The following is a 23557-nucleotide window of genomic DNA, read 5'->3' as shown; positions in this document are numbered from 1 at the left end:
TCCCGTATTTCATATCCCCAGACCAAAAGTTCCAAATTACATTCATATTGGTGGAATCCATATGAGAGAACGAAAACCATTGCCAAAGGTGTAAACTTGTTCTTATGTAATTAAGAATATTTTCAACAAATATGTGTTTCAGGATCTCAAACAATTTTTGGATGATTCGAAAAAAGGAGCTATTTACTTTAGTTTGGGATCCAATGTAAAAAGTACAAACTTACCAGGTGATAAAAGGGCTGCAATACTCAATGCATTCAGACAATTGCCCTATAATATATTATGGAAATGGGAAAATGATACTTTGCATGATAAACTCGGAAATGTTTTGGCTAAAACGTGGTTCCCTCAACAAGATGTGTTAGGTTTGTAGTTTTTCGTTTTTCCAAGCTTTTAGTTTGATTAGGTATTTATTATTCTACAATACAAAAGTCGTTTTATTGATAGATCATCCCAACTTGAAAGCATTTATCACCCAGGGCGGTATGCAATCAACAGAAGAAGCAATTCGAAGTACAGTACCACTAATTTGTGTACCATTTGGCGTTGATCAACGGTTTAATGCCCGTCGAATTGTTGATTTAGGAATTGGTCGACATTTACCATTTGATGATATAACTACAGACACATTAATGGATGCCATAAATGACGTGGCAGCTGACCCAAAATATAAAAAAAGTATTGCAAAATTAGCTTCAGTTTTATGGGATCAACCAACAAAACCCCTAGATCGTGCTGTTTGGTGGGTTGAATATGTAATTCGGCATGGTGGAGCAAGACATTTACGTTCTCCTGCAGCTGATTTTCCGTGGCATAAACACTTAATGCTTGATATTCTTGGCTTTATTTTAACTGTAGCAATTATCAGTATAATTGTAATTATAAAATTAATTAAGTTGCTGTTTAGAATTATTCCTTTAAGAAAAATTAAATACAAAGGCGAATAAGTTTCGTCCATTACACAATTAAGAAGTGGCTTAAATTAAATTTAATCATGATTAAGGGATTGTATTAAATAAATAGCCTTGCTGTTACCTCTTAGATGCTTTTATTGGCGAGCGATCATTTCTGAATTAAAATGAACTTGTCCAATGTCTAAAATTAAGTAGAAGGTGTAAAATCTTCTAACGCTTTGTTATATTTCAAATTTAAAATGTATATAGTTTTAACTCGGATTCACTGTAATTTTTATAATAAATGATCTTAATTATAAGTGATAAAAATAAATATTTATTAAAGGTATTATTTATTTTAATAATATTAAATCTCTTGATACAAAAATAAGTCAAGAAATCCGGATATTGCATTATTCCAAATATTCAAAAGCTTTCTGAAGTTCTACAAAACATCAAAATATGGAGAAAATTTCCTAATGTAGCAAATTTCCTTAATCATTTGCGTTTAAACTTGAATTTCGAAGATATAATCAAAATAATACCCAAAAACACCGCTGAACTCCACAAAAATATGGAACTAGACTACTAAGTAAGGGCTCGATCCTCTCCATAATATTAATGAGCCTTGATACAATTTTTATTTAAAAAATTGAATGTTCTTTAATTCACCAAAAAACTTTTAGTTTTGAATATATTTGAAATACACATGAAAACTTTGAGCATGTCACAAATTTTTCTTCTTCAATTTTACAATGCTAAACCATTTTGTTTTTTGAGAGAAAAAGTTTTATCTTCATTTTTAAACAAAAACTTAACTTTGGATATTTCACTGAAGTTTGTAACGATTGGTAATTCATATTTCTTTTTGATCTTATGCAAGGTACAAGTTCCAAAAAAATTAAATTAATAAAACGTTGTGGAAAAAACACGTTTCTTGCATGAGGAACTCCATTGTCATGTTCACTTTTATGATATTTTTATGGTTCTGTAACTAAAGTGTATTATCTAAGCCTTTGTATAAAAATCACGGAAACATAAGTCGTGTTTTCATTTATTCCGAAGCTGAGAAAAACGTCTAAAGCGGAGAAAATGGCAGTTTCTTGGGGTTGAGTATAAGAGCGAAGAAGGCAGGAATTCAGTGTTACACTTTTGGAAATTGAAAATGATGGTTTTAATGCCATATGTATTTGAGATCGTGAAAGTGTTCCCTGCCATTGATAATTTCTTTAAAATCGCTTCTCTAATAGCGCAAGCTCCATTTCCTAAGGATGAGATTTTTCCTAATTTGATTGTTCTTAAAATATACAGCACTTTAAATATCTATTAGAGTGATGGACGAACGAGTTAAAGTTACTAAGAAGATTTTGTTAGCATACTTTAGTCACGGAACCTGAAAAAGTACTCTCATTTCAGTTTTACCGTATACGTTTGACATCATACATCGATCGCATGTTATTTAACATGACTCTTCCATAATTAAATAAGATAAGCGAGACAATGAGAATAAATAGTTAAAATAAATTAATATTTCATAATTACAAGGCATATTTTCAAGGATATATTTATTGATCGTATTTGAAAAATCTTATTTATAAATGAGTAATACAGATGATAAAAACACTTTCATTTAATGTTTATTAGTGAGATATATCAATAAACCGGTTCAAAAATTTACGATTGTTTGTGAAAAATGTTGTTAAATATGAATTTTATTGTAAAGGCATTGTTAGGGCTGTGCTTAGTGAATTCAGCTTTTAGTGCTCGAATATTATTCGTAATGATAGCTCCATCATTAAGTCATCATATATTTTTTCGACATCTAATCAAAGAGCTATCATTCCGAGGTCATGATGTTGTGTCCATTTCTCCAGATCCTATGAATGATCCAAAATTAACAAATATAACAGAAATTGATATTCATACGGAGACTTATGATGCTTTCGATGCAAGAAAATGGCTAGAAACCGTTCAATATAATAAACCTTCATCGGAAATAAGTCTAATGCGATCATTTTTACCACTATTCTACACACAAGCTGATAATGTATTAAGTGCACCCAAAGTTCAAGAATTAATTCAAAACAAAAATGAACATTTTGACTTGGTTATTGTGGAAATGTTAATGTTTAACGCTCACCTTTTTGCTTTACGGGAACGATTTAATTGTCCTGCTATTGGTTTGGCATCTTTGGATACTAGTCTGAATGCTATGGATGCAATTGGCAATCCGACAGATCCAAATTATTATGGAAGCTTTTTTACCGAGTTTTCGGGTGGAAATTTAAGTTTTTGGGAACGTTTACAATTGTTGTGGCATCACATTGATTTTCGATTGTATTATTATTTAGAATATTTACCTATCAGTGACGCAATGATTGCAAAACATTTTAACATAACTGATAAAACAGCGTGGGATTTGGAAAAGTCTGTGGATTTAATACTTACCAATACAAATCCCATATTTCACATACCTAGACCAAAAGTTCCAAATTACATTGATATTGGTGGAATGCACATGAGAGAACGAAAACCATTACCAAAGGTAAGTTTAAACTTTGTCTTTAAAGTCGTCTACAATTTTTTAACAAATATGTGTTTTAGGATTTAAAACAGTTTCTGGATGATTCGAAACAAGGTGTTATTTACTTTAGTTTGGGATCCAATGTAAAAAGTACAAATTTACCAGCTGAAAAAAGGGCTGCTATTCTTAATGTATTCAGACAATTGCCCTATAATATTTTATGGAAATGGGAAAATGATACTTTACCTGATAAACCTGCTAATGTTTTAATCAAATCTTGGCTCCCCCAACAAGACGTATTAGGTTTGTAACTTTTCTTATACCTTATTTTATGACTTATTTATCGAGCTGTTTCTTAATTATTTTCGTAAAATATTACAATATTCATTTCAATTGCAGATCACCCAAATTTGAAAGCATTTATCACTCAAGGTGGTATACAATCCATGGAAGAAGCTATTCGAAGCAACGTACCACTAATTTGTATGCCCTTTGGTGGTGACCAAAAATTCAATGCTCGTCGAATTGCCGATTTAGGAATTGGTCGACGTTTACCTTTTGATGATATAACTGCCGACACATTCCTGGATGCTATAACTGACGTAGCTTCCAATCCAAAATATAAGAAAAGTATTACAAAATTAGCTTCAGTTTTATGGGACCAACCTACAAAGCCTTTAGATCGTGCTGTTTGGTGGGTTGAATATGTAATTCGACATGGTGGAGCTAAACACTTACGTTCTCCTGCAGCTGATTTTCCATGGTATAAATATTTAATGCTCGACATTATTGGTTTTATTTTAGCGGTAGTAATTATCGCTTTAATTGTAATTATTAAAGTAATTAAATTGCTGTTTCGAATTATTCCTTTAAAAAAAATTAAGCTCAAGGAACAGTAAGTTTTGTCCATAGCACATTGAATATAATTTGTATTTTTACATATTTCTAATGTCATTGGCCAAATGAAAATGGTTCAAAAATGAAAGTCTATTGTAGAACGGCTAATTTGAATGAAAAAATTGGGAATTTTTTATAGAAATTTTTTCCCATACATCTTTTTCTCAAAAATTCAAAATTTGGAACAAATGTTTTAGTTGTTGAGTAGTTAAGAACCCACTAATAAGAATAGTGGTCTTGTTATCTGTGATAAAAAATAAATATAATAAATTTAATTTTTTTAAACTTTTTGTTTTATTTACTAATCCTTCTTAAATTCTTATATAAAAAAAATTCAAACAATTCGGATGTCATGACATTTTGGCTCAAGTTTCTAGTCAGAAATTTGAAGAAAAAAAATCTTAAGCAAATATGTACATAAATATAATATTGTAACTGATAAGAACTGAGTTATCATCTGTGGTAAGAAAATTATTAAATTGTATTACAATGACTTCTAATTTTGATTTATTTACCTATCTTTTAATTCCTAAACAAAGACTAATTTCCGTAAATCATTTTTCAGATTTTCAATTATTCAAGGTAATGCTTATTTTAGCTCAGGCACTAAGTAGAATTGCGAATATAGGACCCACTTTGTATTTTGGGTCAGTGCGAGGAAATTGATTCAATCTCGTGTTGGTACTCCCTAAGGACTCTTTCCTGCTAAAGAAAGTTTTGACTACAAATTTCTTCGAAAATATTCAATAAAAGAACACATTGCGATTAAATTTTCAATCTAAGTTCTCAAATACAAAAATTGAAATATATCGATTCATTTCAAATCATGTTCCATTTTAGAACTTGAAACATAAATATTCTTGTGCATATTAAATTAAGAGAAAAAAAGATAAAATGATTACATTTTCAATGCATTATATTGAAAACAGTGCAATTGACTGAGCTAAATGTTGAAATACCCTGTATAGAAAGTGTTTAATGTCAGTTAATTTTAATAAATTATAAAAGTTTAACAACCAGCAATTATGTGCGCCCTATACAAAAATTTTGTTCGTACCATCAATACTTCTAAGCGTAACAAACGAGAATCTGTTTTAGTTTTGGATAAAATAGACACCAAAGTTTTGTCATAATTTTCGCCGTCACATTTAAACAGTGGTTACATTGTTTACGAAAAGATGTTTGAAACAAAAGCGGCTTAGTTTTTTATATTTAAACTTTTGTTCTATCTCTAACGGTTTACAAGAGTCCTTGTTAACCAACCAACCACTTTTGTTGGTTCTATATCTATTAACTTCATGATTAATAAATATATTGTCTTTGTCGTTCACAAAAATGAAAATATTTTTCGCAATAAATCATTTAATAAATTGTATTATTTACTTGTGTTTCAGGTTGGCTGGGTGAAAGCTGATACAAAAGCAATACAAGCGATACACGACCATGTAATTACACAAAATCCACGGGTTAGTGTATCACAAAATGATTATTCCATATGGAATTTACATATTAAAAATGTACAAGAGGAAGATCGTGGTCAATATATGTGTCAAATTAATACAGATCCAATGAAAAGTCAGGTAAATAAAAATATTGTTTTAAAATTAGATTTTCATAATTTTAAAAAAGACATACTTCTGATTTAGTAGTCAACCCAATATGTGAATACATTACATTTGGTTTGATTAGGACATTTAATATGACATAACATACAAATTGCATTGTACTTTAAATGATCTCTGTTTTCTTTAACTTCTGATAATTTTCACAACTCAATTTTTTGAAATGATAAAACATAAAATTTTGACCAAAAATTCAAATTAACAGTTATAAAAAAGATTGTTGCATTTTCTCAAAATTCATGGCAACCTAAATGGGTTGAACAAATTTTAGTTTCCTAGATAACCTAGATGTGGGTTTTTGGTGTCTGTTGCAGTTTTTTTGGTTTTAATTCCCAACTAGCAAACAAATATCGTGCGATAAGGATCATAGTCCCAAAATTGAGGCACTAGATAATAGTGACAACTTTTCGGTCATTAAACATTTTACAAAATCGAAATTTGTTGTTTCGAACACACATAAAATTATCGATGCATTCAATGTCGAACCTAAATAACATAATAATTCAAACACGAACTTCAGCTTACTTTGTATGTTTATAGTCTGAACCAACAGCAAATGATGATGTTGACGAAACAAACGATACGACAGGACACGACACGACATCATCAGAGGACATAGACGAAAAGTATGTACAATGTTCGTGATATGTTTTACAGAGCAGTTTAATGAAGATCGTGTTTTATACATATTGATAAAGGCACTAGTCGGTATTGAGCAGAAAAAATCGAGGTATTTCTAGGATTATAAAAGAAGAAAATTACAAGAAAATCACAAAAATTCGAGATTAGTAAAAACTATAAAATCGAATCTGTTTTACAACTTGTCGTTATCTCAAAGAAGTTGCTATTACACCACAAAATCAACCAAATTTTCGTGTCCTTTGATTATTTTGGATAATTCTGGCCCACTAAATTATAGAAATTTGATTAATGGATGATAAAAAGAGTATTTATCGAGATATATCAAGTGAATCCTACACGGTACAGACGTCAAGCTTAAAAAGTCCCCCAGGAATGTGAAATCTTCAGAATGAACCAAAATAAGCCTTATTCTGGCCCCAAGGATTATAAACAGATTTATAACGCACACCCGCCCCTTATGGTTGATCTCTAATGCTGTTCATAAGTCTATATTTTCGGAGGAAATGTGACTAAAAACAATACAATCTATCAAACTGATTTTGGGTTAAATGTTGTGTTTGTTTTGTTATTAAAAACAGTAGCGGGAAAAATGTTTGATTAAATGTTTTTAATTGAATAAAATTTACATACTTAGAGAGCTTCGTGTTCGTTAACCGTGTATAGGTAATTTGTTTTGTGTTCACTTGAACAGAATATTGGGAAAAAAAAGAATTATGCGTATTTTATGAGAATTTTCACTCTTCCCTCACTTAATTTAAATTTTAAATTACTATTTATACAAAACAAAAATAGTTTTTTTTGCTGTTTTTAAACTAATTTGTATTTTTATACTAAATTTATTTTGACAAATATCACTATGAGATAATGTTTTTTAGATAGAATGAGATGAAAGCTTGGGTTGAGTGCTGTAGAGGTTTTCTACGTCTACATTTATAAGAATAGGTGGAAGTAGGTATAAGTCGCTTAAAAATTAAAAAACCTCAAATTTATATTAGAATGATGGACAACGTTATTAAAGGGAAAGTCCACCAGAGGATTAAAATAGTGTGATGAGGTATACTTTTACATTATTCTGGTTTAAACGTATATATTTTTACCCATTCTTAAAAGCTTATTTGACAGTAGATACTACCTTAGAGTATATTTCAAGGTGTTTTTGAAACTATTTTAAAATACGTATACCTACATTTTATGCAGGGTGTTTAATAATAATGTTTTTGTGGGTCCTTACCCAAAATTTAGATTTGTCCGAAAACTACAGAATGCAAAATTTATAAGTTGCTCAGAAAAGGTTTTTCTTGGTACGAAATTCGATAATTATTATTTATTTAATACTTGAGCAAGATAGCAGCTCGCTTCGTTGGGTTTAAAAGCAAATTCCACCATTATAGCCTTCATCTCCCTTGCTTTCGATTATCTACCTTCCAGAACAATCGACATAGGCAAAATGAATGTTTTACACAGGCAAAAGAAGGTATAATTTCATTGAATATGTCAAAAAACCAAGTTGAACAGATACAAATTGTATCTCGTTCTCTATTTTTACAGAAATCATTAATTTATGCATAAAAATAATGTTCGTAGATGGTGTAGTGAAAAATGAGCAATATAATTGTAAGGTTTCATTAAAATCCATTAAGTAGTTTTTAAATCACCTGCCAGCATGAATTGTACTCGATGTCAATGATGAACTCAGGTGGAGTTAAGTAATACAACCTTGGTGGCTGGTTAATGTCGGTGAATTGGAAGAAATCAATGCCATCGAATTTATGGATGATCCAAAGTAACGTCAAATTTTAATCATATGCATTTGAGATCCATATCTTTTCATGTAGGTTACCAAAACTATTTTACTATCGCCCTGAAGTTGTTAAGGATGTTTTAGTCACTACAAGACTGTCAAAAGTTTCAGATTATATGCACGGTAAGAGTATATGCGCTTGTGGTGAAATTAGGTATAAGTTTTGTGTAACTGTATCAGCGAAGGCTCCACACACCCTCAATACTCAATGGGTGCTCAGTTTTTCCGTATCCCCTCCACTTAAGTAAATATCTAAATGTATTTTTAAATTTTTATTGACAGCCTTATTGATGGGGATATTTTTACTAGGCAAAACAATTACAACTTAGAGCTTCCCAATCTTCCCTCATGCTGTACGCGTAAAACATGCCAATTTTAATCGCAATTATCTTATAAATGGTGAGGTAAATCACCTTCAAATTTTAACATGGTGCGTATTGTACATTTAATTTCTGATTTTCCAAGTCTTGTAAATTTTCTGAATCTATTACATTCGCGGAACGATTACTTTCCTTGCATCTGGAAGAATGTAATAACAGAATTGTAAAATTCGAGCGTCTTGGTTGAGAAACCTTTTGCAAACATTTAAATGTCAATTTAGACTTTAAATGTAAACATCCGGTATTCTAAATATAAAGGTATACAATATGTGTATAGAAAAGTAAACATCCCTGAAATGAATGTTCTATGTAGACACAAAGTATATGATTACACATTTATTTTGGGTAGCGAGTACGTTAAAAGTGAAAACGATGGTTTGATCACATTGTCCACACGAACGACATTAGGTAGGTATATATAGAACGACCGACATTCACCCGTGCGCGTACTCTACTATTATTATTATTATTATTATTATTATTACGTCTGTTATCTAGGGGTTTGTCGGTTTTATATTTCCAAAGAAATTAACGCACCGATAGTTACATAATTAATTAATTTACTACTTCTCTCTGTTTTGGTAGAATGATATAAAGCATACCTTGGACGATGATGAGACTTTGTATGTGTTATTTAAACGCACGTAGCTAGTACACAACTGTATACTCACAAATAATTCTACCACGTAATAAACCATATTATTATACCATCAAACATACCAGATGTTCAAATCCAATGATTCCGTAAATGACGAGAGAAATGAGACAATACGAAAAAAAGTAGGCAAAATATTAGACGATATAAGATCGCTGATTATATTCGATAGACAGGCCATATATTGTTTAATCAATCTTGACAGGCGTTAAACTTTAGGGGCTATGATGCCACTTTAGAAGCTATGATGACCGTTTAGGGGCTATGATACCACTGAGAAACACACAGACGCACAGATAAACACTTTAAACTTAGAACCCTTCTTCTGAAATCAATATCAAAGTGATGGTCAAGGATATCAAATGAGATGAAAAGGATACTTAGAGAGCTATCATTCTTTGGTACAAATCTTTGGAAATATTTTAATTGAAATTGAAATATTTGAGTTGACTTTGTTCTTATGAATTATTTATTTGAATTACTTAATTATTTTACCATTTCACTTTTCGAAATGAATGGAGACAGGTTTATTTGACCATTCATTTCCATAATAATTATTTATATGTTAAAATTATATGTCATGTCTTTTCCAAACTGAATCAATTTTGAAGATCATCGCAAATTTTTTAGTTTTTTCTGGTACAAAACACTAATCTAGCTAAGAACACTCTCCGTTAAATTACCTCTCAAATGAAACCAAAAAAATTAAAATCAGTTCATCCGTTTAGTCGCTACGATGCCACAGACAGACACACACATCTAGCGGTCAAACTTATAACACCCCTTTTTTTCGTTCGGGGGATAAAAAAACAGTGGACCTATAAATAGAAAAAACTGCAAGAAATAGGACCGACAAAATTTCACAAAAAGTAAAAAACAATTTCTTCAAGTTCTTCAATACTTCAATCAATAATTTTGTTGTGAGAAATTACGCTGACGTCAACCATATCTTTAGCTTAAAATCGATTCGATTTCCAATCGTAATTGCTCACAAGGTAGTAAATGACTGGCGTCGGCACTTTTAAAAGTTAGTTTTTATTTTTTTGTTGCTTTATTCGTCGGGTTTTTTTTTTAAATATTACTCTAATTTAGTAAATAAATAGTCGTACTTTTACCAGTTTGTGAAGAAATGTCTCTCAACTTGTCATACACAAAATTTGTCTGTATTCGATTTTGGATCACACCGTGGTAATGTACCATAGTCAGTACATAAATCATATATTCAAACCACATACAATTGAAACAATGGAACAAGTAAATTACCATTTGGTTTAGGTCAGGAGTAAGAGTGTGGGTTATCATATGGTTTTTTTTTTTTTTTTTTTGTCTATACGTTTTTCACTAAAAACCTACACACATCCTTTTTTAATTGTAGATTTTCTTTTTATTTATTCATGTAACACGTAAGGGTATAGTACATATGTGTGTGTGTGTGTGTGTGTGTGTAGGGTACCCTAACTATGTTTGACATAATCATTTTAAAAGAAGAACTTTTTATTGTTTTTAAAACGATTTCTATTTTACTTTGCTTTCTGTGTGAGCACATTTCTGAATTATACATTTTGAATAATAGAAAGATTGCTAATTTATAAAACTATAAATTTCCTAGGCGAATGATTTATTCGAAGATTTGATCTTAAAAGGCATTAATTCCTAGTAAAAAACTTCGCCGTTTATTCTATTTAAAACATTAATAGTTATCTAGAATACAAATTGCCAAAGGTCCCGAATTGGACAATGCAGAAGTACTTTAGTAATGCTTTAAAGCATGTTTCGACGCCTCTTAAATGTGAAAATAAACAGTTATTATAATTTGCAAGTGAAATTTGCTAAATTTAAAAATCTCCCGACGGGTTTTCCTGGTATGGAACCCTAAACGCGCACTTGAAACGTGGCTAAGAACACTCTTCATTAAATTACCCTTCAAACGAAACCGAGAAAATTAAAATGGGTTCATCCGTTAAGGCGCTACGATGCCACAGACAGACAGACAGACACACATAGCGGTCAAACTTATAACACCCCTTGTTTTTTAGTTCGGGGGCTAAAAATAGTCATGAGCTATTAAAAATTTAGAAAATTAGTAGCTTGATATTACCTGAAATTTTGACAGTAATTTGATTAAATTGATTGGTCAGAAATACGTATCGTACTGAAAATGCGTGCGGTATAATCAACTATTCACTGCATGAAAAAAGATTTGGCTAAGTAGTTCTTACCTCACCGGTGTAGTTAAAATATATTTCCTATTGCAATGAATCGAAGACCAATTTCTAATTGAAGTTTTCGATTCATTTCTCTTAACTTTTCCGATTAACACCATCTTTCTCTAATTCTTATAAAAAGCTTAGCTTATTTGATCAGATAATATCACGTCTTGAAATAATCAAAAAATATTTACAAATAAATTCGATTTTTGTAATTTTTTTATCAAAATTTATTTTTCTCGAAAACCTCGTTTAAGTCTAATTTAAACTTGACAAAACCAATACAATTAAGGTAATTTTAATTTTTAATTAGCCAAAATTACAAAAAATCGGTTTTTGAATTATAATAATGTTTTTAAGAAAATATTAGACCGAATTTTGCCCAAAAATTTAGATTTTGCGACCTAAGAAACATACAGACAATGTCTTTTTGCTAATAAAATAATGTTAATTGAATGCATTTCTACTACCATTTTTCTCTCACACTGTATATATTCGAATTAAAATTTATTTTAAAAATAAAACTAAATTATAAATAAATAATTAAACATAATGTAAATTTTGATATGATTATTATTTAAAATATTTATATTATTTACATAATAAAATTTTAATTAAATTAATACATGAAAATAGTAACAACAGATCTATTTTTAATTATTTATTTCATAGAAAACATTCATTCTATGTATGTTTATAGTAATTATAAATTATAATATCAACTATCAATTGCAATTTTATGATAAATCTACGCTTAAGGCATTATTCGACGAAAATGCAATCGATTTTTCGAAGTACACATATTTTTGTGGATTGTTGAATTAATTAAAATAGCGATTCTATAAACCTCATTTAACTAATATTCAAAGAAAATTAAACCAAATGTTTCCTGTATTGTCTTTGAAATAATTGGCACTCATTAAATATCTGAATAAACCTTGAGATAACTTCTGAAATAATACTCACTTTACTTCATTTAAAATGAATTCAGCTCAACGTCAAGGTCGGATTAGAAGATTAGTAGAGTTTAATTTATATTTCTTGTTAGAACAAATAAATTAATTGTAGGTAATTATGATACTTTCATTAATTATCCAAGTAACACGCAACAGCTTTTCTAAATCCAAGCATTTTTATTTCAATTAATTATTGTATTTGTCAACGACCAATTTGCACTCACTATTAATTATTTAACTTTTAACAATTTTACGTTGATTAATCAAAGAGATTACATATCATTTTATTCCTGGAACTAGTATTAATTTTTACATCTAACTTCATCAAAGATCATTAATTTAGTTTTTACTCATTACACCTTCCTGAGATGTTTACAAGTGGAATATAACCTTCACAGATGTGACAGTCATAGGGATTTTTTTTTACTACGGTCAGTTTCATTCTCTGTTCATCATTTTCGTCAGTGTATCGTAAATAGCCACATTCCAACCAAACAAAACGTGATTGTTTCATTGATTTGAATAACCATTTCATTCCAATGCAATAAAATTATTTAAACTATTTTAAAAACAATTCCATTGAAATTTTGTGTAATTGAATCTATTTATTTAAAAAACTCGAACAATAAAAACAAAAATATTTAATATAATTACCTACTAAATTAAAATAGTTTTGCAAAGCTAGTGAAAGATTCCTATGAAAATGTTTTTATCATTTTATATTATTGAAAAATAAACTTTCATGTCCTTACAAGTTTACAAATGAAATAACATACATTTTATTTTGATTAAAAAATATTTCTAATTGAGGGATTTTTTATTTTTTTGATGATTTTTTTTTTAATTTTAAAGTGAGTTTACCAACATAATTTATTTTGAATTGATTAAAATATTGATTATTATTAACACAATTAGAGGTAAGAAATAGTCAAATTAGATTTTTCCATAAATTAATCACAAAATCACATTTTTAAACGCAGATTCACATACATTAACCCCCAAAATTAAAAAATATGTACACTATGATATTTTTTTTAAACCAAATTTAACTTTAATATTTTTTTCTTTTTTCTAAACTCAATAAAATAAGTCTACCTTCGTATCTTCTTACCTTAATCTTCAGCAGCGTACTCATTTTAACTAAATTAGAAATATGTAAAAATGTTTGATATATTGAATTTTTTAATGGGATAGAAATTAAGGCAATGTTGGACTATTGGCCTTAGAATTGCCACCTTGATCACAAATCCATTTTAACTCAGTTTAAAATATGAAAAGTAGTAGTTTAAGTCACCCCAGAGAAGAATCGACCACTATGGCGTACAGCAGTGAAGACAATACCCTTAACTTTTTTAAATGGAACAAAATTGAAAAATGTTACTATTCTAAGAATGAAACAAAAATGTTAAACCCATGGGCTCAGTTCAAAGGTGTACCATGCCAGAATCAAATTCAAAAAATAAGTAAGGGAGCATTAAAACAGTTGAGCTTTATAAAACATTTAAGCTTTTAGCAAGCACAAATCCTCTTTATACAAGCTTTAATTTGTATATAGAAGTATGTGTTGATTAAATATACAAAACCTAAAACATAGTTAACATTATAGGTAAAACAGGTAATATTGCAATTGTTTTTAATAGAAAATTCTCGTTCTACGTTTCATATAAAGGTAAACTTAATGAGACGTTTTGTTAAGAGTACGATCCTCTAGTGGTCGAATAATCGTATTCTAGGTTTGTCCTTTAGTTTCGAAATAGAAATGTATGAATTGTTAATAAGTTAATATTTCTGTATTTACTGAGTGGTTCGAAATAATATTTCAAGAGTTGAAATGTTGTTTCAAGGAATTTTAATTTTTCAATTCAATTCAACCTTCATAGATGATTTTTTTAAACAATACGTACATTGTACAGAACATGTCATAATTATAGGATAGGAAAAATGATGGAAGGAGGCGAATGTAGCCATGGCTGACTTTATTAGAAATTATTCCAGAATTTATTTTTGTGCATTCCTAATGCAAAACCATAAAAGCTTTTAATTGATTAGAGGCAAAAACCTTTAAAAATTTATTTTCTTTCGGGAAAAAAAATTATATAGGTATTTATTTCGGCAATTTGTCTGTGTGCTTTATAGTTTGACGTCATTACAAATTTGAACCTTGAAATGCTAAATCGACAGGTTCTATTGAGGTTTAATCGAATTTTCCAAAAGAAACACTTTTTATCGAAGATGGAAAGCAGTGAAAGTCGAGTACGATTTTCTTCTCTTGAAGAAAGGAAAGAAAAAAACTTTTATTGCTATTTTTAATGAGAATCATGTACCAAGCTTATTTTGAGCCCAAATTAGTTCATTCTTATAATTCTGTGATTTTGTTTTCAGGTAGGGCATTTAAATGTAGTGGTCCCGCCAGATATAATTGATAGTGGTGATGGGCAAGTGAGTGATGTTCTTGCACCTGAAGGTGGTGTTGTACAATTACGATGTCGAGCACGTGGCCATCCTCCACCTCACATTACGTGGCGACGTGAAGATTCACATGATATACTTATTAGAGATGGACAAAGAGCTAAAGGTAATTTCGTTTATTCAAATTAAAATTTCATTACGTTTATGTACAGAATGTACGGAAAAAAAGTGGAACAAGGAAACAAATTAACTTGAAACCGTATTATTTTTGAAACACAAATATGGGTAGATAATTTTACTTTCGTGAATAAAATGTCAAACAATAACTTGCAAGTGACAATTCTTTTAATTATTTGCACTTTTTTCCCAAGCATCCTGTATATTTATCTTTGTTTAATTGAGAGACTGAATATGTGTGAATAGATATTTTATATCTAAAATAATACTCATTTGGGAGGAGAGACACATATGTCAACATTATCTTATTACGAAATATAAATTTTCTTTAATAGTACTAAACCGGGTATCAACACAGTTATAATAAAAACCCAAATTTTATTAATTTCAATCAAAAATTCTAATTGATTACCTTACTAGCTTAAAATTTATGAATATCTACCTTTTTTCATGTTTGTGTAAGAAGATATTTGATTCTCGGACATTTTCGAATATTGAAAACTTTGTAAATTTCAAATTTCCAAGTGTTGGGCTACGGATACGTTTCTTTATGAGCATTGGGTACAGGTCGACAATATCGAAGAATCAATTTTCTTCCTATTAGAATGTTAAAAATACTATATAGCATAGCTATGAAGCAAAAATAAATAATGTCATAAACCAAGGGTAACAATCTCATCTTTGATTGAGGCTTCTTTACTTGCTCTCGTGGTTTTACCACTATTTGTCGTGTCACTGGGGGTAAGAAGTAATTCTTTTGTTTCAAGTAGACGTAATTACTCCCCCCAGGCACAGAAAGGTGATATTTAGTTCAGGTTAGAAATTAGCCTACCATTTCTCAATACTAATAATTCTCAATCATGAACTGCCAATGGGCTACACCCATATATTCAAACATAGCCAAGTGATTTTGTTTTGGTTTTTCATATACAGCTTTACAAGATTAAATTTAATGCACTCTTAATCCATTAAGTATATACAGTATCTCTGTATTTCTTAACTAAATGGTGGAAACGCAGATAAATCATCCTCTATATCCTATTGATTAATATACCATGTATTTATTTGCGCTCCCACCATATTTATCATAACTTGTTGAGTATATCAAAACATACGATACATGCAATGCAGAAATTTAACCGGAACTTACGAAATAACTCTATTTCATGAAACTATTAGCATATGGAGTAGAACATAGACTCTTTGACGTCCATTTTATAAACGATATAGAGAGATGATAGAATCTAAGAAAGTAATTTCGTTTTTACCGTACTAAAAAAAATATAGATAAAAATATTTTTAAGGACAAGCTTTTAATGTACTAAAAGTAGAAAATAATTATTTGTTATGATGATTCGGAGCAAGTTTTTACCACCTTCCTGTACGGGTGACTCATAAGAAAAAGTAATTTTCTAATTTTTAGTCTGGTCCCTACATTTTTATTTAAATTTTTTATTTAAAACTAAAAGACGAATGTATATCAAATATGATGGAAACGATGGAAAAATCTGGTCCTACCGTAAAATGTACTAAACTCAAGCTTCTGAAAATTCAATTCTTCACGAAATAAGAGTTTGAGATGTCTCGAGAAAATGATTCCAAATGGCACTTAGATTATCGTTGGCTGGAAGAAATGAAAACTTTTTTTCTGTCCACATGCCAAAATTTTTAGTTTAAGAAAAGTGATACTTCAAAATGGTTCCACTACTGACATTCGTATGAAGTAGTTTTAAAGACTTAGAAAGACTTTTTCTTAGCTACACAGAGTAAACTTGAAATACACCTGACAATATCCAAATCAATTAATTGAAATACTTATTAATTCTGCTAAATCAAAGTAAAATTTAAATTATTTCAAATCGTATTCGAAATTGAATTCAATATGGATTTGGCTTTAATGTAATTTCTAAGTTTATAATAGTTTTTGTTGAAAATTTTGAATGCGTTTGTTGTTTGTTAATTTCAAAATCTATTTACAAAACACTTTCAGTCATTTAATACGTCACAATCTATCCGTCTGTTCGTAACGAAACAACAAATAGGAGGTGGTAAAATTTTAAACAATCCCTGGAGAATATAGATTTTTGAAATCACATCCATTACTTTCAGAAAACAATGAGAACAGATATTTTCATTTTATTCCAAATTTGGCCCCGGAAGTCAAGGTGTATTTGGAATAGAAAATTCTAGTTTAATTTTAAAATGGTCATTCTAATTATTGCCTTATGTTCATGATTTAGTTTACAATTTAATTATTTTCAAGGCCAATATTAAACCAATCATAAAGTACTTTGCGTTGATATTTGGGGAAATTTTAAAAAATTCTTTCCTTTTCTTTTGAATTGTCATTCAGAACATTATAGTCGAAAAATTGATTCAATTTGACTTTTTATTTTACTTAATTGATTTTGATGGATTACTTATGCAAATTTCGTATTTTTCATAAGGCTTTATAGGGAGTAGCCTTTGTAAGGACTGTCTTACGTGAATAGCGTCTACTTAATTTTCTCTTATGGACTATGTTTGGTCAAATTTATCAATTTGAAATCATTTCTAAAAATATGCAAAGAGATACTATTAGCTTGTTTACTGTGTGTAATTTTCTTACTAAGGCTTACTTGTTTTAGTTGTATTAAGAAAATTACACCCTGCACACGGGTTTTCCAAGCCAAGGCTCTTATCAACTTGAAAATCGCAGCAAGTGCATTCCCGTTCGATTGTAATTTTTAACTAGCATTTATGCTAAAATTCATGGAGTGTTTAATTTTGTTTTTCTGGGATGAAAACAACAATTTTCTATCAGGAAGTTAACAAAGTCCAGATTTTACTATACTCTCGTAGCGTGCTATTACTAAAACTACTACGTATATGATATGTTTATTTCTGTTGTTGATTTCTTTGATGTTGAATAAAGTTTCAGTAACACCACCCAAACACGTACAATATAAAATTCGACGCACAAGAGCTGCGTAAACTTAGTAAATTCCCTGTTAAATTTAAAATTTTCATTTGTTAAGAAAATTAATTATATTGAACAAAGGCTTAAGTGCGTCCAATCAAAAACGATCTGGTGATACTTGTCACAAAATTTATATTATAGTGTACTGACTTTCTGATTATATTCACGAGTCACTTTTTTCCCTAGATATTTATTATTATATTATTATTTATATCCCTAGATAGATATTTCATATAAAACTCCTTTTTTGCAAGAAATAGACGAGAAACAGTTTTTGAATACGTTCAACTCTTTTGTTTTTTAAACAATTTTAATTCAACTTTCAAATTTTGTTATGATGATATCAAATCTACTTTTGCATTTTTATGGATAATGCGGTTCATTCGATAGCAGTCATCTACCCAATTATTATTATTCTTATAAGAAGTTTATAATTTAATTTTAAAAAAATTGTAACACAATGAATTATTTTAACAGCTCCGTAACATAAAACCCTTCATTTTCCAGAATTATTTCGAAATAGACCATATTTTCCATTTACCATAACGACACCACACAAGAACTGTCACCCTCTTAGTAATCAACTATTAAAAGGACTTGCGTTTTAGTATTATCTTGACTTGTCGGTATAGCTAGCTCATTTTCCTTGTGATGGAAATTCACAAAATGAACATTACACAGTTTGTTTTAATACTAAATTAAAGTACGGACTATACAACAACAACAACTACTACTTTCTAATACATACAAAATGGTAAACATGATGACATAACAACAAAAAGGATATTATATTAAAATGGGCTTAACTTAATTTGGTAAACATTATCTATCACAGAGAAGAAACGCAGACATGGATACGTTTTGTAAACACAAACTTTTGAATAATTTTTGAACGTTTGTACAGGGCTATTCAACCCAGAAAATGGGTACACAAAAGTATGGTTCATTGTCCTCCAGGTTAATAACGGGTCTGTTTTTAGAGGATCGCAAGGTTTACCCAAAGTAAAACAAAGAAAATTAGTTTTAATCTAATGAAAACTGGTTTTATTAGAGAGGTAATTTTATGCCATTCACGGGTCAATATGATTTCGGGCATGTGGTCGACATGGCTACCTCGTAAATAACCCAGCCTGAATGTACAATTTCCACGTTTTTCGCATCAGTTGCGAAATTGCTTAACCGTCTCTGATTTACAGGCCTATACAAGTGATCTTACATAAACCCAAAGAAAATTTTTTAATCAGGCTAGATGAAACGATCTTGGAGACCATTAACCGGTCTATTTCATGAAAATTCAACAACTATATCAAAAAATTCAACTTAAATTTAATTCAATTTCAAAACGTTTCAAGCATATTATGGTGTTTAAAGAAAACTACATACAAAGGATGCTTGATCAACTTCTACAGAACCATTAATAAAACAAAATTCCCTATTACGTATAAATACAAAAAAATTGGTAAAAAATTCATATGAGGATAAAAACATTAACCAAAACTATTTTTGAAAGGTATTTAATATCGAAAAAAAGGTTAAAAGGTGGGCAACATCAACATCGACATCGCATTCGCATACTTTGAATAAAAAAGGTAGACAAATAGACCAAACACAGACATATTGCATTTTGTTAAAATATATCCCCTTAAGGACCCACAATAAAAATATTTAGCTAGATTATAAAATTATTAATTAGCTAGACCGGTTTCGATTGCTTTGGCAATCCTCTTCAGTAGCATTAAACCTCTTAAAATTAAAAAGTCTTAAAATTAAAAAATATTTACAAATCCGAAAAAAGAACCGCATCAATCTGAAACAAATAATAATAAAATAATACCCTTAAAATTAAAATAAAATTATTTACCCGATTATAATAATAATAAATCTTTATGTTACACCCTCTAAAATAATGTAACTGCCTGCTTTCACCTAAAACACAATAAAATATTAAGTTTTAATCCTAAGATAGGATTATCGTTATGAAAATATCAGAAAACTAAGGGATTAAGCCTGAAAATAAAATGTAAGATAAGAAACGTTGTAAATATAAAATAAAAAACACAGAAATAAAAATAAAGAGAAAATTAGATTACCAACAAAATACACATTTTAATCCTCGGTATACCTAAAACAGAATAAATAATTAGAATTTAGAAAAACCTGCAACAAACCAAAATAAAATTAAATGAAAATAAGCAAATTAAAAACAAAAATTAAAAAATAAAAATAGAATTAATTAAAGAACAATAGAATAAGTATTACCAAATGAAGTAAAATGGTGTACCTAAAACAGAAGAAATTATTAATTAGCGTACCTAAAACAGAAGAAATTATTAATTAGCGTACCTAAAACAGAAGAAATTATTAATTAGCGTACCTAAAACAGAAGAAATTATTAATTAGCGTACCTAAAACAGAAGAAATTATTAATTAGTGTACCTAAAACAGAAGAAATTATTAGTTAGTGTACCTAAAACAGAATAAAATATAAAATAAATAAAAAAATGAAAGTGAGCAAAATTATAAAAATACAAGAAAATAAGTTGAAAAAATAAAAAATTTTACCAAATGACAAACTGAAACAAACAAAAAATCAAATTAAGTAAAAATGATAAGCAAAAATAAAAAATAAAAATTAAATCAAAAAATAATAATAGGAAAGATAAATAAAAAAGATGAAAAATAGCATAAAATATCGATTCTCGAGACAACACAAATGAAACAGGTAACTAAAAGAAACCCTGCCCAAATTGTGTTGTTTTTCGATCACCATTCAAATAAAACAGGTAAAAAGTGTACACCACAAGTATAATTAAGCAATAAACTTAATCGTCACATGTACTCTAGTTAACTGTTAAAAATTTGGTGATTTTCGCTTGTCTTATATGCTTCGTTCGTTGAGGTACCGGCCCTTGATTGGTTCTTTTATTTGAATCCAATGGCTGGCCGACCTTTGTTGATTGGCTGGCATCTACACATAGGCTGTACAGGTCAGAGAATGGTACTGGACCTTTGTCGCTATTCAAAGCGTTCTTTCCCATTCTGTTGATGTACAAACTTTCGTAGGCATCAAGTTTCGATGGAATGTTGACTAATTTTAACAACTTTATCTCACCGATCTGATGTCCCGTTTCCATGGCGTGTGATGCCACTGATGACTTTTCCTTCCTTTTATTGTTGAAATGCGCTATATGCTCTTTGTAGCGTACGCTAAGGGAACGGGCTGTTTGGCCAATATAACCTTTCGAGCAATCTGCGCAATCAACTTTATATATACCTGACTTTTTGTTGTTTGGAATACGATCCTTCGTATTACATAACATTGACCTCAATTTCCCTTTCGATGTATATGCCACTTGTAGGTTTGTGTTATATTTTTGCATGGCCTCCGATACTTGGCTGGTTTTTTTGCCATAAAAGGTCAATGATGTTCTTAGGACTGGTTCTTCCGTTGACAATGTTGTTGTTTCTTTAAGGGACTTCCGCCATTTCGCCTTTTTCAATAATTGGTCAATTACGTTCGTTGAATATCCGTTGAGTACCGCCACATTTTTTATGTAATCCAATTCCTTCTTATAGTTTGTTGTTGATAATGGGTATGTTGTTAACCTGTGAACAAGAAAATTAAAAGCGGCCATTTTGTGGCTCCAATGAGAAAAGGAGTCCTTTGGAATAAACCTATCTACATTTGTCGGTTTCCTGTAAATGTTGAACGCCAACTTATCGCTATCTCTGGATATTTCGAGATCCAGAAATGGTAATTTTTCATCCTGCTCCTCTTCCACGGTGAATTTGATGCTGGGTTCCGCTTTATTCAAAAATTCCAAAAAATCGTGTACGCTCGTTTTCTTAGTATCTATAATTGTAAATATGTCATCTACATAACGATACCAATGTTGTGGGAAATACTCCGCTGCTTGTTTTAAATTCCTTTCCAATCTTGACATGAATATGTTTGCTAAAAAAGGGCTCAATGGGTTGCCCATACTGGTTCCATGTACCTGCTTATAAAATTTTTCATTAAATTGGAAATAAGTTTGTTCCATGCATAATCTGGTTAATTGGAGATATTCTCCTCTTTCCAGTTCAGGCACATTGTTCTCCGTCAACCATTCCTCCAGGTGGTCCAACGCTTTATTAATTGGCACACTAGGAAAAAGGGCCGTTACGTCAAAAGATACAAACTTATCCCCATCTACTAAATTTACACCCTTAAGTTTTTCTATGAGTTCCATAGAATTCAAGACACTATCACCTGTCGGCTTGTTGAATTTATTAAATTCTGACACAAGCCATTTCGCGATCTTGTATGTTGGTGAGTTGATCCCGGATACAATGGGCCGCATACCATCTCCTTCCTTGTGAATTTTCGGCAATCCGTACAATCTAGAAGTTAGTGGGTTTGATGATTGTAACTTCAAACGATCTCTGCTTCCAATCAGCGCCTGACATTGTTTGATCACCTCTTTTACCTCTTTGATATTCTTTTGGAGTGGATCCTTCTCGACACGTTCATATGGTCCTTCCCGTAATAGTTTTTCCATCCGTCGAATGTAATCTTCTTTATCTAAAACAACAACAGCATTACCTTTATCTGCCTTGGTGATCGTGACTTCTTTTTCCGTAAGCGATTTTACAGCTTTGTGATGAGTTATATGATGGTTGATTTCTTTTTCCTCTGGTCGTAGGATGGGTAAAACGTTTCTCCTGATCTGGTGCTTTACACTTTCTGGAGCTCTTTTGATGGTTGTTTCTACGTCGGCGATGATGTCAATGATCGGTGTTTTTAGGGGTTTCAAAGAAAAATTGAGACCTTTATTTAATAATTGCAGTTCCTCCGTTGAAAGTTCCTTTGTTGATATGTTTTTAACTATATTCAGTTGATTATGAATGGCTGTTTGTCTTGGTTTATTATCATTCCTCCTGTCATTGCTGGTCATTTGTTTTGCCCTGGGTTGTTGAATTGAAATGAGCGATAACAATTTCTTGTTGTGTCGATCATATGTCTGCTCCATTTTGTGGTCAATGATTTCGTTGATTTTCCGGTACCATAATAGCCAATTCTGGAAATCCTTTTCGTTAAGATCTTTGGTCAGCATTAAGTGTAGTTTGTATTTTTCCGTTTCAATATTGCTGCGTGAACAGTAAATTTGACTTTTTTCCAAGACTAACCATTTATATTTCGCGAACTCAACTGCTTTTCGAGCATTCGGACTGTTGGAGCTAGAATTAATACATAAAAATTTTGGAAATACGTTTGCTTTTAAACAATTGTTTAAAAACGATATATCCGCTGAAAGAGAACGAAATTTTAATGATAATTTAAAAAACTTACATAACTGCTCCTTTGGTCTGGGCACCAAATTATTATTCAAATTAAGATGAGCATTTCTGTGGGCTGTATTATGCATTTTGTTAAAATATATCCCCTTAAGGAC

General features: G+C 30.2%; 2 protein-coding genes across 2 annotated transcripts in view; both read left to right on the top strand.

Annotated features, from left to right (window-relative positions):
* LOC123300552 (lachesin-like) overlaps positions 1-23557 on the top strand; it is a 260969-nt gene that overhangs the window by 197762 nt on the left and 39650 nt on the right. The window contains exons 4-5 of the mRNA XM_044883137.1: positions 5709-5894; positions 14960-15152. Of these exons, the coding sequence (XP_044739072.1) occupies positions 5709-5894; positions 14960-15152 (379 nt within the window). The remainder of the gene's footprint in view (positions 1-5708; positions 5895-14959; positions 15153-23557) is intronic.
* LOC123299634 (UDP-glycosyltransferase UGT5-like) lies at positions 2518-4595 on the top strand. Its single transcript, XM_044881902.1, has 3 exons — positions 2518-3438; positions 3498-3720; positions 3817-4595. The coding sequence occupies exons 1-3, from the start codon at positions 2587-2589 to the stop codon at positions 4314-4316; spliced, it is 1575 nt and encodes a 524-aa protein (XP_044737837.1). The 5' UTR covers positions 2518-2586; the 3' UTR covers positions 4317-4595.

This window comes from Chrysoperla carnea, chromosome 5 (genome assembly GCF_905475395.1).
Source record: "Chrysoperla carnea chromosome 5, inChrCarn1.1, whole genome shotgun sequence".
Classification (NCBI taxonomy): Eukaryota; Metazoa; Arthropoda; class Insecta; order Neuroptera; family Chrysopidae; genus Chrysoperla; species Chrysoperla carnea.
This window is presented reverse-complemented; position numbering and strand designations above follow the sequence as displayed.

Excerpts from the sequence above, each read along its gene's own strand:
- LOC123299634 (XM_044881902.1), top strand. The coding sequence starts at position 2,587 with ATGTTGTTAAATATGAATTTTATTGTAAAGGCATTGTTAGGGCTGTGC. Across the intron at positions 3,439-3,497 it reads AACGAAAACCATTACCAAAG|GATTTAAAACAGTTTCTGGA; the intron begins GTAAGTTTAAAC and ends TATGTGTTTTAG. Across the intron at positions 3,721-3,816 it reads CCCCCAACAAGACGTATTAG|ATCACCCAAATTTGAAAGCA; the intron begins GTTTGTAACTTT and ends TTTCAATTGCAG.